The sequence below is a fragment of the Argiope bruennichi genome, chromosome 9 (assembly GCF_947563725.1).
Source record: "Argiope bruennichi chromosome 9, qqArgBrue1.1, whole genome shotgun sequence".
In the NCBI taxonomy this organism is placed as follows: domain Eukaryota; kingdom Metazoa; phylum Arthropoda; class Arachnida; order Araneae; family Araneidae; genus Argiope; species Argiope bruennichi.
The window spans coordinates 101,149,573-101,168,772 of NC_079159.1; the positions used below are offsets into that span (position 1 = coordinate 101,149,573).

A 19,200-nucleotide genomic window follows, 5' to 3' on the forward strand; every position below is an offset into this window, starting at 1 on the left:
CCCTTTTACCAATGTATTATCCCAGAGAATGTTTTTCATAGCATTAGAGTACGATAATTACAAATATTCACCTTTGATATGAATTTAGCATTTTTACTGAATCTATCATGTCATTCTTGGCGTGTTATTTGGCGATTAATCCCTAGCATAAGGCTGATAGAATCCGAAAATCGAATTTCTGTTTTAGATATGTTTTTCTGATTAAAACAAATATTTGACAGAATTTTAGTTATAATTACAGCACCGCATGCCAAATTTGATATATTTAAGTCATTTCTCTTTGAGTTATCGTGTTTACAAGTTTCTAAAAGAACAACCAGACTGATGGTCAATGTCTTGTTGAATTTGCCTCAAAATTTGATAGGTGTCTAAACTATAGATTTTAATTCTGTGTATCGAATTTTATCTGTAGCTCTCTTAGTTTTGTAGTTATCGTGTTAACTTTTAATCGAACAGCCGGAAGGGCCTTCGATTAGCCTTAACATCGAAGGCCTTCTTGAGTTATCTTTGTCACAGAGAGAAGGATATTTTCTGAAAATGTGTTTTTTGTACTTATAGAGGCCTAAAACGTGGAGATTCGTCAAAATCTCGAGTTCGAATTTTTTGACGATTACTATACTTTCTCTATACTACGTATCGAAAAAGTAAAAAGGTGCAGATTTTTTCCGTATATTCCACTGTTTGTATCGAATTGAAAAAGTGTGTCAATTATTTTACCGAAATTCGAAAGAAGAAGATTCCCTTTGAAGAGATGTCTCATATTTGTTCTGAATAGCGATTCTTTGTCAAAAATGAAGGGTCTTTTGGGGGGGGTCTCTATTTTCGTTTCACTTTTTTTTTTATTGTGCTGCTTTTAAGGTAATTTAGGATATTTTTTGGACAATTTAGGAATGACGCTAGAAATACTGAATAATTTTAATGATTATGTGCTTATTCATGCTATTTTTAATTTCAAAGGTAAAAAATACGATTTTCTGACATAATAAATGCAGCTTTGGTTTTTGGTTATTTCAGAATATTCAGAATATATGGTCTTTTTACATAAGCCTGTATAAGTTTGTTAATCTGTTGTAAAGGAATTCCTAATTCTATAAAATACAAGGACAAAAATCAAAAATTGCAATTTTTTATAAGTGACGAATTGTGCGAATGCATTGGAATGCAAAACATATTTAGTTAATCAGCTTACGTTATTAATAAATTAAAATGAATCATACGCATTTTCTTCCATTAGAATAATCCGCTTTTAGATTTAAATTAAAATGAATGATATGCCTTTTCTTCCATTAACAAAGCACTTTTTTCCTAAACATGCACTTTTTTTAAAAAACAATATTAGTGCTGGCGTCCTTGCATAGGGGTAGTGCATCTTCCCCGTGATCTGGGCGTCCCGGGTTTTAATCCCAGTTCCGGCATGGTTGTTCTTCATGTGTGTTCTATCTGTGAGGAGTGTGAATGTGGCCCCCTGAAAAAAAGGGTTGTGCAAGCGAATGTGTGAGTTTCATCTTCATGTGAGCTAGAAGTCAGACTTCTGCCCTCGGGTACTCAGGGGTCTTTACCCTCGGAAGCTCCTGCACCCCCTTTCCGTGGTAACGCATACACGACATCATCAACAATATTAGTCATTTATTCTGCTTATCAATAAAAGCTAATTAGTTTTCATATGTATGATTATTTAAGAATGTTTTTATATTTATTTTATTCTTTTATGAAATTTATATTCATTTCTTACCTTTATTTCGCTTCCTTTATTCGAATTGCATTTTATAAACTTTTCATACTTCTCACAATCATCTTAATAAGTTTGAAATCAATTTGTTTACGATAATTTAATTAGCTTATTATTTAATTTAAGAGTTATCATTAAAATAACTCGTGCAATTATTCAAGTATAAACTTAATAAAATAATTATGATTCATCTTTCTAAATATTCTTTCTTATTTCTCAAACAATGAGAGTAATTAAATTCAATACTTACTCCTGCAACAATTTTGAGGTCATTATCGAGTCTCTCTTAATTAGGGTTTAATTACTTTCAACTTTAATGGTTAAACATATTAAGGCACAATTAATGAATTAAGAATGGAAGGATCTAAAACTTTTTATTCTAATCTAATTAATCACTTATCAGTCTTTTAGTTTAATGAAATACAGTAACAGTCTTCATTATCGTAACACATTATGAGCGTACAACAATAATAATGTTTTGATTTTGTGAAAAAGGCTTTATTACTCATAATTTACTTTTATGATTTTATTAATATGAAATTCATCCAATTTTTTTTATGCTTTCTCAAACGGAGTGAAACATTAAATAAAACAAGTTTTAAAAAATCAGTTAATCTTATTTTGAAATCAGTTACATTTTAAATACACTATAAAGTGATGCTTTTTAATGAATCAAAACTGTATCGAACTGGTTGATTAATTGATAATTTAGCTCATAAAATACTAAAACATCAATTTTTTGTTTGCAGAGAATAGTTTTAATTGTCAAATTTTAACAAGAATGCTGATATCTGATTAGTAAAAAAGTGGAATTGTTCTAAGAGAAAAGATACAATTTTCATTTAAACATCCTGTATCATGGGTTGAATTTAAATGTTTTTGATATATTGATTTTTAAAAAAAGAAGTCACATAACCACCACACAAATCACCTAGGCTAATATTCATAAAAAGTAAAATGACACTGAATGAATCATAAGTGTTAGATTGTAGAACAAATTTTTTACAATATACCTGTTGAACCTTTTTTTTATGTTTTGCTATCTATTGAAAAATATCGTATCGGTATTTGTGGATTTTTTTTCTTGCTATTTAGTTCATTTAAATTGACTTTGGTAACACTTATTCATAATTATAAAAAAATATATTCATATTATTAATAATGTTTAAATATCATTTGTCTATTCTTGAGATTCATCGATCCAGTGATACAAAATTCTCTTTCTTTTATCGTATAGAAAAAGGAAACTTTTGATTAATTAAGTGATATAATTCTTGGTTAATTGAAAAAGATGCAAAAATATTACTAAAAGGTTCAAAACGACTTTCACACCACAGATTCTAATCGAACTATAGTCTTCAGCAGATAACAGCTAAAATGTTGCATGTTTCCACATGACCTTGACGCCATATTATAGCGAAACAAACACCTACCTAATAGAGATAAAAGTTATAGAAGTTATTTTGGATCCGTAATTTTAATTAATTAAATTTAGGATTTATACTTAAATTTAAAAACAAATTCAATTAAAAAGATACATGGGATAAAGATACTCTTTAGAAGATTTAAAATTGCAAGGATTGTATTTTTTTATATAAATATTGCCATTATATTTGCTCCCTATTAACAGATTTCAACTTCCGGTTGTTTTTGTTTTCTTCCTGTTTAGTAATAAATTTAATTGATTAATATGTATATATTTATGTATACATTTTAATTTATTTCGTTTGTATTTCGCAGGTCTTGACGACACTTGGAATGGCTGTGCCTACCTTCTGGTCCGCATGGCTGGATAACAGTGTGGTATGGCTACGGCTTGTTCAGGGTCTGATGGTGCCGTGTGTGCTGCTTCTGGCTGATATGCCTCACAGAAGTGCTCTCAGAAATATGCTCAGACAGTCGGGGCGTATTTACAGGCATCTTTCAGGTAACAATCTCGCTGCTTTCATCTATTAAAAATGTCTTCTATAATGACTTAGTAATTTATAATGTTAATATTTTGTTAGGAAGATTATTATATACTTCATATTAGATCATCCAAGTCCTCAAATTACTGATTTTTTTCCTTCTAGGTTTCAATATTTAATTTTTATCATTAAATTCCCAAGATATTTATGATTTTTTTTAAATATTTATTTTTCTATCTTGAAAAAACTTCCCATGTATTTCTTAAAACTGTCAGCATCACAACGATAGTACTACCGGCGTCCTGGCATAGGGGTAGCGCGTCTTCCCCGTGATCTGGGCGTCCTGGGTTTGAGTCCCGGCTTGGGTATGATTGTTGTTCTATCTGTGGGATGTGTGAATGTGCCCTCCTGTTAAAAGGGGTTGTGCAAGCGAATGAATGATGCGTGAGTAGCAAAGTCGTACTCTTGACCCTAGTTGGCGCTATTTAAAAAACAAGAGACGCTCCCTTAACCGCTTAAATCCGCTATCTTCGTAACAGCGGGCTTGTCCATGGCAAGTGCCATAAGAAACAACAACAACAACACGATAGCACTTTTAAGTGGCCATCGTTGAATAAAAAATAAATCGTTGAAAATACTAGCCCCATTGATTTCAAGCATTCAATCAAGATTTGAATAGAAATTCTTTCCTCGCTTTAATTTCATTGCTGCGAAGGATTGAAATAATATATAAAATAAAATATCTTTACGTTCATAGATGCAGCGAATTCAGAACTCGAAATTGTGGGTTCCGGTTCTAGATATAAGAATAATAAAAGCGGGACTATGTTGATTCCCACTCTATGAAGGTCTGTGAAGATAGCTAAAAGAGCACGTATTTTAAATGTTTTAGAGAGGGATCACCGTGTTACCAAAAGGTTTCATCAATCAGAAGAATGATGATATAAAAGACATTTAAAAAATAAAGGCAGCTTCAAACAGAAAGTGCATTCAAGCGCAAAATTACGTTTAACTGGCATTAAGTGGGTAATCGCTATGGCATGCTAAAAAAAATTATTCATATTTTCCAAAACGATTATTTTACAAAAATGATCTTTCCATTATCTTAAATTTCAAAAGTTAACTTTCTGATGACATCAATTCTATTTCCAACCATTTTTTCGTCAATTTTAATACTATTTTTAATTCAGTTTGCAATATAATTTATTATAATGTTTCTAACTGATACAAAAGATTTCAAACCCATCCAGCAAAGTATTCAATCGCGTGCTTTTACTAATCATTAACACCATAATAAGGTTCATACTTTCGCTTTTATTTCATAATATGTATTCTCTTTAACCCGCTTTGATTTGGTTTGGTTTAATTATATTAACGTCCCGTTGGAAGGCAACACTACGGCTATTTTGGGACGGGTCTCATAATTTTGAACCGCGGTCAGATGACGAGGACGACACCTGAACTGGCACCTCCTTCTCCACACCACACCACGCCAGCGGGAGGACGTTTAATCATGACGAATTTAACGTACAACAGACTCCCTAACACAACGTGGGATCGGGTCACGAACCTGAAACCCTCCGGTTCCGAAGCCGAGATCTTAATACTCATAATGTCTTTTCTTCAGATGCGGAAGCTTATCACAGTTTTCAACATACGCCATTCGACTTTGCTTTCACCAAAATTGGAGTGCAAGGAAAAATGAAGAAGAGATTTGTGTGTTTTTATACAAATAAAAAAAGGTTTCGAAATAAAATTAAATAATGCGATTTAAAAAATCCAACTGCGGAAAAGAATAACAAAAATATGATAGAAAAGAAAAAGAAATCGCATCCGACTGCGAAAACGCTCTGCTTTCATTCACTGCTATCAACTTTCTGCGAAAAAAGAATCATTCATTAGTGCTGGAATTTGAGATGAATAAAGATACTTTTTCTTCAATTAATCGACAGAAAAAAACTGAATTAAGAAAACCGAATCTATGAACTACAAAATAATAAATAAAGTGATAAATAATAAACTTCTTATTTTTCTTACTTTTTAAATAAATTATTTGTAAATAATGTTTCATTTTATTGAATGCTTAGTGATCTTCATTTCTTTTTTATAACTAATAATAGAATTCTAGATCTTAACCCATGTTTCGTGTAGTTCTTTAACACAATTTTCGATTTGCTGATGTTCTGTTTTTACAAACTGCTGATTCATTTATAATTTAAACTCGATGCAGGTAATTTGTTTTAACTTTTTTTCTCTTAGAAAATACAAAACTCGTTTAGAACTAGCAAAAGTACTTTTTAATGTAAACAACAAGTTAACTTTATTCTAAACCGGAAAGAATTGAAAAATTAGAAGAAATTGAAATGTAATTTGGAAGTACTTAGTATATTTTTTTTTTCTTGTGGCAATATAACAAACACTTTCATTCAAACATATACGTCTCATAAAAAATACGTCTTTTCGAAATTCAAGTGTCTTTTGTTTAAATTTCAAGCTTTGTCACCAAATTCGTTTAGCTGTTTATCAGTATAAATAAAGAAAATGGCGACATTGTACTCATTTTTTTTCATTATTCATCTACAACTTCCTTATTTTCAATGCCGTAACAGAACTTCCGTCTGCTTCATTGCTAGGTTATTTTTCCATTTTCTATCAAATTGTAGGTGCGGCTCGGAATGCGATTGTGGAAACATTTTCTCGTAGCGGAAGTTCGAATCATTGTCATTGTTTCGCAAAACTGTTCCTAAATGCTTTTTAACAATACAGTGAAAGTTATGACAGCAAGATAACACATGTGTATGATTTTTAATGTTATGCTTTTAAACAGTTCGTTGAAGAACTGTTCCAGATTCTTTATTATCCATAAACTTAAGGACATGGCTGTTAAACTTTAATATTTTTTGACTGCTTAGTTTGTAAAAATGAATTCTAAATAATTACTAAATGATAAGGAGTTAAATATAATTATATTTTAAATGCCATTTGATCATTAGCTTTCGTTTGAAATATTTTAATATATGACTGTTTTGTAAAATATATGTGAAATAATGAAAAAAAAAAATGCCATCAGTTATTGTTTTTTATAAAAAGAACAAATGAGCCGGTGTCCTGGCCTAGGGATTGCGAGCCTTCCCCGTGATTTGGGCGTCCCGAGTTTGAGTCCTGGTTCGGGCGTGGTTGTTCTTCTGCTGTGTTCTATCAGTGAGGTGTGTGAAAGAACCCCACTGTTTCGGCAAGCAAGCAAGCAAACAATTCTGTATAATTACTTTTAGCTTGAGTGGCATCACCTTGTTTTGTTGTTATTCTAAAACTACTTATATGCTTGTACGTCTACTTATTGTGAAGAATAAATATATGTCATACTAACGCCGTCGTCTTTAATACCCACTGTAAAAAGGGATTGTGAGAGCGAGTGTGTGAGTATCATCATATGAGCTAGAAATCAGACCTCTTCCTCGGGTGCTCAGAGGCTTTTACACTCAGAAGGTACTGTACAAACTCGGCTTAAATCGCTGTCTTCGTTAGCTTGCTTGTACATGCACCATAAGTAACAACAACAACAGAATGAATGATTCTAAAATGCTCATCAAAAGCTCAAATCAATTATCTTTTAATGATTGTTTCATTTTCGATCAATTCTTTCTTTGAAATTAGGCCAGTGAAAAAATGAGCAAATCAGCAAAATCAAAGCATTTTTGACACGATTATCTTCTAGAAAACATTATTATAGTGTTTCAATTAGATTTTAATTATAGGAGAAACATGCCACTAAAATGAAACAAAGGAAAAGTGGAGCATTTTTTTTTCTTCAATCTACCACAATATTTAAAAAAAAAAAAAAAAAAAAAATCCCGCCGTCATTTCGTTATTTCGATTTCCAAATGTAATTTCAAAACTCTAGAACCAGATCTTTTCACTACAGTTGCATGAATCATATCTAAACTAATGTTATTTTTTCTTACATGAACTATAGAAAACATGCTTAGATTTTACATATTTTTAATTTGATTAAATATTCCAGATATTAAATTTATTTAAATACTTTTCTTTAGTAAAAACTTCACAGTCATAAAAGCTATAAAGTATTTTAACGCATATATATATATATATATATATATATATATATATATATATATATATATATATATATATATATATATATATATATATATATATATATATATATATATATATATATATATATATATATATATATATATATATATATATATATATCTTAATATATATATATATATATATATAAATTACGTGTCACGTTGTTTGTCCGCGATGAACTCCTAAACTACTTAACCGATTTTAATCAAATTTGCACACCTTGTGCAGTTTGATCTAACTTAAAAGATAGGATAGTCCTTTTTTTGAATTTTTAATTAGAATTTTAATTATTAATTAAAAACTAACTTTCCCGCCAAAAAGATCTTTTCATTTTAGCCACCGCCAAATGAGTTAGTTTCCAACTAACTCATTTGGCGGTTTTTTCCCAGTTTTTTTCCCCAACAGTCATGAGGCTAGGCTTAAGATTTTTCGGCTGATTATTTGAAACGATTCTATTTATTTTCTTAATGTTTGATGCATTTAAAATTAAACATTGTTAATTAATCGATCTTTCGGATTCATTCTTAAGTACTTTTGAATTAAAATAAAACAGAATAAAGGAAATTAAAAATGTCTAATCTGCATAGCGTTACCTCAACTGGCGTAGAAAAACTCACGCATTTGCGTTCCGTAACTGGCGTTGAAAATTCACGCATGCGCATTGTGTTCTGATTGTTGACATGACAACCATTATCAACGGATGATTTAAATTATTTTTAGGTTAGTTGCATGTTTTTGTAATTAAATTGTATTTATGTTAGTTATATATTTTTTGTATACGCTTATAGTTTTAAGTACATCGATTTTTAAGTAGTTTTTTTAACCTGTTTTCAACCGATTATTTTAAACGATTCGTTTTATTTCCTTAGTGTTTGATGCACTTAAAATTAAACATTGTTAATTAATCGTTCTGGTCATGATGAATCTGAGAATATTTTGTTGACAAATTCTTGAAATATTACATAAATTAGGAAAGATATTCTTTAGTTCCCATAAAGTTTAAACGCTCAGTGACTGTTTTCAGTAATCATATTCCAAAAAAATACTTTGTTTCAGTAAAAAATATTATTATATTAATTGCAGATTAATCCTTTCCACTTTAATTTGAAGTATAAATTTTACGGGAACTAACAGAAAATTAGAGAGATACATATTACGTTATGACTGAAGGCGTTTATAATATTATGAGTGAATTATATATCAAAATTTGAAGTTTTAAAATATTTTGATGAAGAAGCTATTAAAGTAGGAATTGCATAAAATATTTAATTATTAAAATTTAAACGAACATTAAGATTGGCGAACCGGCTGGTCGCCAAAGGCGGCTAATATATATATATATATATATATATATATATATATATATATATATATATATATATATATATATATATATATATATATATATATATATATATATATATATATATATATATAGTTTGATGCTTGAAATAATGATTTTATAGGAAGTATGCTTTGTTTAAATACATAAAAATGTAACATTTTTATTTTTTATACTTCTTATCTATATATGAATCTATATTCTCATCTATAAATGAAAATTTCAATAAAAATTCTTTTAATGCACTTTTTGGTGAAAAATATCTTAATGGCATTTTTTTAACTAACAGTAAAATCGTATAAACCTGTAAAACTGAAAGAACACAATTAAATGATACTTATTCAAAAATTTCACAACAAGAATTCATTCTAAAAACATTATAATTATCGCACAGGATATTTATATCTAAAAGTATTTTCCTTAAAAAGTAATTTATGTACCCTACCATTATTTCTTATTTTTTAAAAAAATTTTTATTAAAACCACTTTCCATTTTATCACTTTATTAAAACAACTTTTTATTGCTGAGGATTTATTTTTAATTTTTGCTAAACTTTATTAAGAATATTAATAAAATTAATAGATATATACAATTGTATATCTTCGATATTGGCAATCTTTTTAATTTGTATCAGATAAAAAATTTAATCAAAACAATTATTTACTGATCTAAAATCATGTAGTAGTACGGCATAAATACTTACATTTATAGCTTTTTGAAATTAATTTTAATTTAAAATTAATTAAATGCGCAGCCTAATTTTTGTCATTAAAAATTGAATTTTTTATGTGACTGAATACATAAAAAATTCATACTATTCAATTAGTATAATTTTTCAATAAATTTGCTTGAGGTAAAACCAAAATTATTTTTTTGATATCAATTGAACTTATCCATTGACATTAATTCATCTGTGGTTGAAAAATAAGGCTATCATCCCATTTAGAGGTAAGATATTTAGCTCTGAGCATTATAAACATCAGTATAATTTCATCATTATAAGCATAAAAATTCATTAAGAAACATCTTTTCAGAGGAGGATGAAATAAATAAAGATAAATGTCCAGTAGTCAAATTTTTTATCTAATTGATAATAACATATTGGTTCCTGTTATAGTGTTTATAGCCTTATTGTTTTCCAATCCTCTGATTTGTATCATGTTTGCCTCTCTAATCAACAGCAATGGATTAATTCCAATTGTTATGTTTAATATCCCTACCATACTTATTTTATTTTGAACCAATTTTCTTTTCCACCTACAGAATCCCCATCTGCCTACAAGTCACATATCCTAATTAATTAACCAGGTCATTCTTGAAAAAAAAAGTGATTATAAGATAGCAAAGAAAATACTCAATCTTGTTGACGTGCACTCTGAATTCGAATCGTGGATACCGTTTCACACATGCATCCCAAATATTGCTGTTTGATCCAAGCAATCATTGACAGTTACCGATTCAGGATTAAGGTCTAGCCACTAACATCCTTTCTTAGAAATAATGGATAAGAATTAGGTTATCTGGGTGGATGTTTCGTTTCCTTTCACGTCATTAGTGGGATGTGAAGGACGTGTTAGTTGCGGTCCTGCCACGGATCTTTTCTTTCCACCGCAGTGAACAATAGCGCCAATTAACGGAGCTATTATTTAGTATGAGAAATGAAGGGGCAGGTAGAATTTGTGTGTTCATAATCTTCACTAATAGAAACCTATTATTCAATTGTTTAAAAGATCGTCAGTTTTCCATAGGCATTGGATTTAGTTGTTGGTTTAATTCTGGTCAAACATTTCGTAAAACTCTGTTTCGTGTTTGTTTGTTAAGGGCAGACATCAAATAGCAACGTAAGCAACAATTTAAAAGCCTAAGAACTTTGTCACGCTCCGAAGCCTGGAATATATTATTATTATTACTATTATTGCAATATTATTAGAATAATTTAATTTTATGCTTTCATCTGATTTATATAATATATATGTTTGAATTTATTGAAATGAAACTATAGTTAAAATTCCAGAAAAGTATTCTTGTGGTATTTTTATGTTTTATAATTTGCAACAGATAAATGTGGTTTTTTAGTTAGCTGACTGTCTTGCAAGACAATTGTCTTAGTTATTTATTTTTAGAATATTTAAATTATTTAAAATGTTTTTATAATTTTTCCCACTTTGTTTAAAATTTACTTTTAAATTAAACTGATATTTATTTGTATGCGATATACTGAAATTAATTCTTTTGAAGATATCCCAAAATTAAACCTCTTGTTATTCCATTTTGTATTAGTACCTACTATTTAATAATTGTTTGTATGCAAATTAAATTAAAATCAACAAAAAAAATGCATGGTTTGGAGATGGGTAAGAGAAAGAAGGACTCATATACGTTATTGAAAATTTATATACTTTACCTAATTTTTATATAAAGTTTTACCCGATGCTGATTTTGATTATTTGGTATTTGGTGAGACTGATATTCATGAATCTATGTTTAACTTTTAAAAATCATAAATACAGGCTTCTTTGACCCTCGGATATAACTTAATTCTAAAAACAAATCAATGGGAATGGTCTTCTCCAAACTTTCTTCCATATCCTTTTTTTAACCACTTGACTGTTTTCCCGTATGCCATACGTGTACCGATTTATCGAATTTTGATAGCTGTAAGCAAAAAACAAAAATTCATAACGATTATAAGTCAATATTAAAATTACATGGTATACATAGATAAGTGAAGTATTCAATGGATTTTCATTTGAATCAAAATAAGAAAATATTTCCAAAATAGAATACTCATTTAGATGGTAAAAATCTGAACCAAATTTCATTCAATTCATCAGATTTTATTTATTTTGATCTCTTCATTTTAGTTATTTGTGTTTAAATACGGACAAGCGGACGGCATCTTCTTCAAATTAAATTTCCTCCGAACTTTGTCAAAAATTAACAAATTTGATTTAGGGACCGTATACGAAATTTAATCTGTTTAGTTCAAAACGTTTTTTAATAATTGGTTTCACAGGCAACAAACAAGGTATTCATAAGACAAACGGACTTTAACTATATTTTTTGGCCACAGAAAGTTCTGAAACATGGAGATTTGTTATAAATCTGGAGTTTGAATTTTTTGACGACTACAATTCTTTCATTTTGTATGCTTTGCATTCAGGATATTTTTTTAAAAAATTCGAATTGTTTATACTATAAATTGATTGTTCACAGTTGATATAGTATACGTCGCTTCCGCTAGGTAACTGTTCTAGTTTAGCCCACATTCAGTCGAAGTCTAGTATTTCCCTTCATGTTACTGAACTATTAGTTTCAGAGCCCTGAAATACATCTGTGTAGGACTTTTAAAAAGAGATTTTTTAATCTTATTTCATTATTGATATGTAAAGTGACTTTCTGGAAGACTTAACAATGAAAACTAAGAATAAATAAAATGTATTTTTTTATCAATATGAAAATACTTTTCACTCAAAACCAAAGATTACATTGCTCCAAGAGCATTAAACAAAGTTTTAAAATAAAAATATCTGATGTAGGACACAATTACCCACACTTATTTTCTGCCTTAGTTCAAAAATAAAAATATATATGTATAAATTTCATTTAAATTTTATAAACAACCAGTTTTGAACCATCTGAAATTACTTGAGATAATAATAGGTAATTTAAACCTTTGACTAAAAGTCAGTATTCATTGTTTGTTATTCCTTAGTTTAAGATTTAAAAAATTTACAAGAGATACGCAACCCATTTAAATTTTTAACTTAATGTCTGATGATGGAGTAGCAGTCTAGATACTTGCTTTAACTTTGGAAAATTTGGAATCTAAAATTAAAATGAGCATTTTTTATTTAACCTTCTGCGAATTACAATTTTCTATGTGGACAAATTAATCTATAGCATTTCAGATCAAAAGAATGAAAGATACATAAATTATTCCAATATTATACTAACTATAACGTGTCAAGATAATGAATTTAAATAAAGATTACAGTTTTATTTTTTAATTTTTTATAACTATTATCTTAATCAATGAAAATGATACCACTTTGAATTTTCTCACCGATCTTGAGACATTATTTTTTAAGTGTTAAAATGTAATCACCATTTTGTAGCATGGTGGTATTAGATTGCTGTCTTTCTACTTGTTAAATTGCAGGTTGGAACGTTATATTTGTCACGTTTCTCGTTTTCCAAGCATATTAAATCGTTTCTCAGCAGATTACAAATTTTGAATTTTTTTATCAAAAACTTTGCATTCATGCCATGAATTTTAGAGGCCTAATGTTAATGATACTTCAGACCAGGTCTTGAATTTTAATTGAGAATTATTTAACATGCGAAGTACACGGCGAGTATTAATTTTTTTCTGAATTACTTAGCTTTCGTTTTTTTTTAATTTTTATTTTCTTAGAACATAGAATTTAAATTACGTTATTATACATTTTATTAATTAATATAAAACTTCAAATAATTAAAAACTTTTTTTTATGAGTTTTTCCAAAGAAAACTATATAATACCAGAATAATGGAAATATTATATATAAATATTATAGAAAAATATTAATTTTAGAAAAAAATTAAAAAATTTAATTATAGAAAAATATTAATTTTTTCCAAATTAAAATAATTTCTAAATGCCTCCGTTGAAGATAAGTTTTATTGAAAATAGTGAGCAACGGCAAGATACTGACGTTTGAGATAATGCTAAAGTCTATGTCTATTCCAGCGACTATCAACTCATAGTGAATTCAATGTCGTAAATATAATATAATATAATATAATTTTTAAAATGCTAGTAAAAACTCTAAATGCAATCTGAAATTTTTCGTATATTATAACTAGTACCCAGTTATCATGTCAGGCTTATCATTATCTGTAAATTACGATATGTATGAATACTATTGTAGGTGTGTTCACTGGAGGTGCCTGATGAATGACTTCCAAAACTCGGAGATTCTTTTATATTTATTAATGATAACAACAAAGTTCAACGCTCATGGTGGAAGCGCCATCTATGCACAATCCGCAACAAACGCTATTTAAAATGCTCTATTGGATCTGCAGCTGTTTAATCAAACAAGTAGTCATTGATTGTGTTGTAAGCATCATTTGAAAAAAAAGAGAAAAGTTTAATATTTTAGTCATATTTCTAACTAAGAATCAATCGAAATGGCAATGGTTTTCCTCAATAGCTTTGGAATATATTGCTACACTAAAATCCATTTACATACCACTTTAATATTCTAAGCCTTTTAGTGGTTTTATTGATTTTCACTCCATGCAATTTTTTCTACAATTTTTATACATTTTATCATGTGAGAACATGATGTTGTTCTGGTTAGGGAGTTTTGAAGCTCAAAATCGTGTAGGCAATGAATAAAGCATTAATGGCAATTTTCATCTTCATTTTTTAATAGCATATATTTTTTTTACCTGCTTTTACCAGTAATGCATTATTATTATGTAAGCTTCTTTGAAAGCAGATGGGTTTTTAAAAGGTTGACCTGCTCTTATCAGTATTGCTTTATAATTACGATGCTTCTTTGACAGCAGATGCATTTTTAAAAGGTTGACGTAGAACTATGACATCACAGCTGTTATTTCATCTTAAAATCGGTCGAGATCCAAAACTTTGTTTGCCAGCTCGTGATTGTTTCAGACCGGTTTAAACTAGTTAATGACTTAAATTAATTAAGACAAATAATGACTTAAAAAATAATAATGTTCTCACATGATAACTTGAAATTTACGATCGCAGATTTCATTTTAATTTTTCTGCAGTTTTGTATATTTTATTATTATTATTTTTACTTATTAATTTATTTGGAAATATAAAGTAAATTGTATACAAAATGATACTTTTCATTACTTCCCTGACTAAATTCATATTCATATGCGTTCAATTAAATTAAATAAATTTTTTTGTACACTTTTCAGCTGCAATGTGAATAAAAGCCTCTTATTAACAAAGTAAAGATAGAAAATTAAAGACTAAAACATTTTCATGGTACAATGTTTCAAATTAGAAGTTCAAATATCGTTTAATATTTTTCCTCTAATTTATTTTAACCATAAACTTTTAATGAATCGCTTCTCTTTTTCATTTTCTATAGACCAGCTAGTTTTTATTTTCTGGTATACGGAATGTAGAAAAAGTATTGTCATCAACAAAAAATTCTAAATTTCGGGATTTTGACGAATATCCACTCGTTAAATTTCCCTGAATTCGAAAAACAATTTTTTTTATAATTTTTCAATCTGCCTGTGGCAAAAATAACTCAAAAACGCTTTGAGCAAGACGAATGAAATTTATAACGCTTGGCGCGATAATCACGTTCATCGCTCGCCATAACTGGCACGATAAACTCCACCGACTCCCTGGTGGGGGAGTTTTGTGGTGGTAAATTCATAAGCCAGATAACAACGTCCGGAAGGGAGTGTACACTTTTGTCTAATGGCTTTTTTATTCGGCTATGAGCCCTAACGTTGCGAGTTCGAACCTCAAACTTGCACAGATACTTACCAAATGCGGTATTCGGGGGTGCGATAATTTGGGTTAATTAAAGTATAGGCAACAAATTTTTCAGGAGATCACTCCAACTGTTTTTACTACATGTAGTACTCATAATATGACTTTGTACCAAGACATTTAAAAGATGTCAAAATATTTTCAGAGAATTGCAATGTAACTAATTTTTCCGATAAAAACATTAACTGTAAAATTTTTTTTAAAAAATAAGTTGATAATTTAGACTCTTTTGAAATGTTTTAAATGCAAAAATAAAAATCCCACTTGAAATTTACTTATCACTGAGCTACGACATGACAAAAGTATAATAAGGTAACATTTTCATTCCAATTTTTTTTAAGATGGAATTTTTTATCCATTATTGAAACTGGAACTAGATTTTAAGCTTTAGTTGGGGAAAAAATTCAGACTTTCTAAAGCTATAATTTTCAGTATATAAAATTTAGAAAAAAAAATTCTTATCAAATTTAGTCAAATTTGAAGCCATTTTCATTAGTTTTTCATGTTGTATTGAATTTTATAGTTTGAATTAATATAAAATTGCCTTTTGTGTTAATTGCATATATTTAATTTTGTAATGATATTATTTTTGTTACGACAGAATGTGTCTTTTTTACTTTGATTTCAGTTTTTAATTTTTTCTGAATGCTAATTTTGCCATATATCTCCTCTTCCTATTTTGTATTAGAATCCCCATTAACTAATTCGAAGTTGGAACGCGTCCTTGACTATAAGAATCATTAATCCAGCCTTTTTTCAATCAGTGCTAATCTTCTAATTATAGACTTGTGTTTTTACAGATCATGGTGGATTCCGAATGCAAATTGGCGAAAACACTAAAGCTGGATTCCCTCCTTTTGCTCCCTATCATATTCCTCCTTTCCCCCAGCGATTAAGATGGAGCCCTGCCAACCTGCCCAGCCTGCAGTCCCTGCAGCCTTTGGACGTGGATTCTCTTCGAAAAGGTTACGGAAGCGCGGGGTACACGACCTTACTCAGCCTTCCCTCTTCCACCACATCTTTCTCAAGTCCTTTCTCGTCCTGCTCTTCAGCTGGTCAGTCTTTCAACTCCGTCACCACGAATGCCGTCAACGATTTTGTATTTCGTAGACCCTCCGTTCTCGCTCTCTTTGAACCTTCCAGAACACAGCAAGAGGGTAGACGCTGCGACACGCCAACACCTTTCGCAGAAAGTCTGGATACGGATGGAAGTGTCTGCAACTGCAGTTTGGTGACAGAGCAGGAACCGTCAGAAACAATCAGCAAGAACATGATCAATATCATTCTAGCCTATGAGAATCCATCCTCGGTTGCTAGAGATGACGTGGTGACATCAGAAAGTAATGAGCCAATGGAGGAGTCTTTTGAGGACAGGTCTACTTCTTCAGAGTCATCAGATGCTGATAGTGTTCAGAGCGTGATTATTCGTCAGAGGGTGGATCAAAGAGGGCGAGTGGCTGCCAGCGACATTAGTAGAGTGGAAAAGAAGCTCTTCAGGTGTGATAAGGATTCAGAAACAGATGCGAGCTCCGATAATGTGATTTCTGAGCAAAGAGTAATTTACTCAGAATACTTGTGATTTTATTCCATTTTTCGAACACTATAACAATGAAAAATTGTCCATCAGAGATGTTCATACACATCTTGATGCTGAATACGAAAAGATCTTGGAGCTGTTTGAAGTTGAATATGGATTTGATACTACCATTATAAAACAGCAAAATGAGAAGAAGTGGTCTTTATTTGTGAATGTAGTCTTCAGATTATTGGTTCACTTTGAATAAAGAAAATTATTCATCTGACCATGACTCTGCTAATGAATAAGGAGTTAATGCTATTTTGTGCAGAGGTACTTACATTAGGTGAATTAGAAGATATTAAAGGCTGTGTACAATAAAATCTTGAACTGAATAGTCTTGCCTTAAATTTCATTTTACAGGGTATGAGAATATAAAACGATCAAATAATTATGTGATTTATACTAGAAAACAAATCTCTGGCTGAAACAGATTTTAAATTGTTCGTAGAAAACTTTCTTTCGCAAAAAAAGAATAAAGAATGTTCAGATTACAGTTAGAACTTTGCACAAGAATACTATCATGAACTCTCTAAGATTTAACCTGACCATATATGTTCAGTCCCCATCTCAGTTAGGGAGCCAAATTGCCATTGATTTTCGTGATGTTTGCCATGTTTTCTTATTGGACACAGTGGCACTGAAAAGAATTATAGTGCTCTATCGTCATATTAAGTTTTGTAATGAATGCAATAATATTTTGCCTCCACGGAGCTCTTTGTTTCTCAGATTGGTGTCAAGTGCATTTATTGCTCTTTATTTTCCTTCCAAGTCGTTACATAGTTTGGACATTTAAAAAGATTGAAGAAAGAATAAAATATTCTATGTTAAGATTTTTTTTATCTTTATTTCTTTTTAAGAATTATTCTTTATTTGGACTTATTCTTAATTATTCTCTCACTCGATGAAGATGTTGGATTAAAGTATTTATTATCTTTGCATTTGTTTAAATAATCCTAAGATCTTTGAGATTGAGTGAAAATAAGATGTTAAAAAATATTAAATGTTTTTTCTTCTTTGTTGCCCGATGGAAGCAAGTTCACAATTTTTGAAATATCTTTTAAAATGTTACCTTTCTTTTTTGTTTACATAATAAAGAAACCGACGTTAATATCTTGTGTGATTTATTGCCTAAATAGCTAATTGTCATCATTTAACACTACATCCATTTGTGGCTTACAAATGGATGGAAAACGAAATAAATCGACAGTTTAGACAATTTTCATAACAATCGTATGACACAAATAAATATATTTGTCATCTAATGTCAACCTGTTCTCCGCTATGACGTAATACAACAAACAGCAGATAAACAATACGAAAATTATTTTGAATAAAATTCATCGGAGCTCATGGTTTATGTGAACATGGTGGAATTCCTGGTGTATCATGTAAACATTGATTTCCTTGAAAAATTTTAATAAGTTTTTTTATAAGCCTTTAACAATATTACAATCTTTTTATTAGATCTAAATTAAATTATTGGAGACATATTTAAGATCAGTAACCAATCAGAAATTTTTGAAGAAATAAAAACATCAAATAGAATCGAAATTTATTTATAAATTCAATTCTGCAGTAATTTTAATTTTTTCGTTCATATTCATTTTGGACATCTATAATTTAAGATGTAGATAGATAGATATTGAATTAAAATTTATATTCAAACATGAATTATCCATAAGAAAAAATAAAGAAAATAAAAAAAAAATTATGAAATATATAGTCTTTAATGAATCAATTGCCAACGTTATTACCATATATAAACTAATAGCAAAAGCATAGTCAAAAATCACTAATAAAATATCTATATCTATTTCTGAATTATCTAATACTTTCCGAGCATAAAACATTAATTTTTTTCCCCTTGACTTTTAATTTTTCCCCCTTCACGGACATTTAAATCTAGAATAGAAAAAGGTCAGAGCTTGTGCTGCCATCTTTAGTCTTCCTCAGATACTAACTAAACCCATATTACTTTCTTAATACATTAA

At 29.4% G+C, this 19,200-nt stretch overlaps 1 protein-coding gene across 1 annotated transcript in view; it reads left to right on the forward strand.

The window, feature by feature from the left end:
• Window positions 1-18,306, forward strand: part of LOC129985285 (uncharacterized) — an 82,664-nt gene extending 64,358 nt beyond the window's left edge. Inside the window, exons 4-5 of the mRNA XM_056095261.1 lie at window positions 3,470-3,656; window positions 16,431-18,306. Of these exons, the coding sequence (XP_055951236.1) occupies window positions 3,470-3,656; window positions 16,431-17,209 (966 nt within the window). The 3' untranslated portion in view covers window positions 17,210-18,306. The remainder of the gene's footprint in view (window positions 1-3,469; window positions 3,657-16,430) is intronic.
• The last annotated feature ends 894 nt before the right edge of the window (window positions 18,307-19,200 follow it).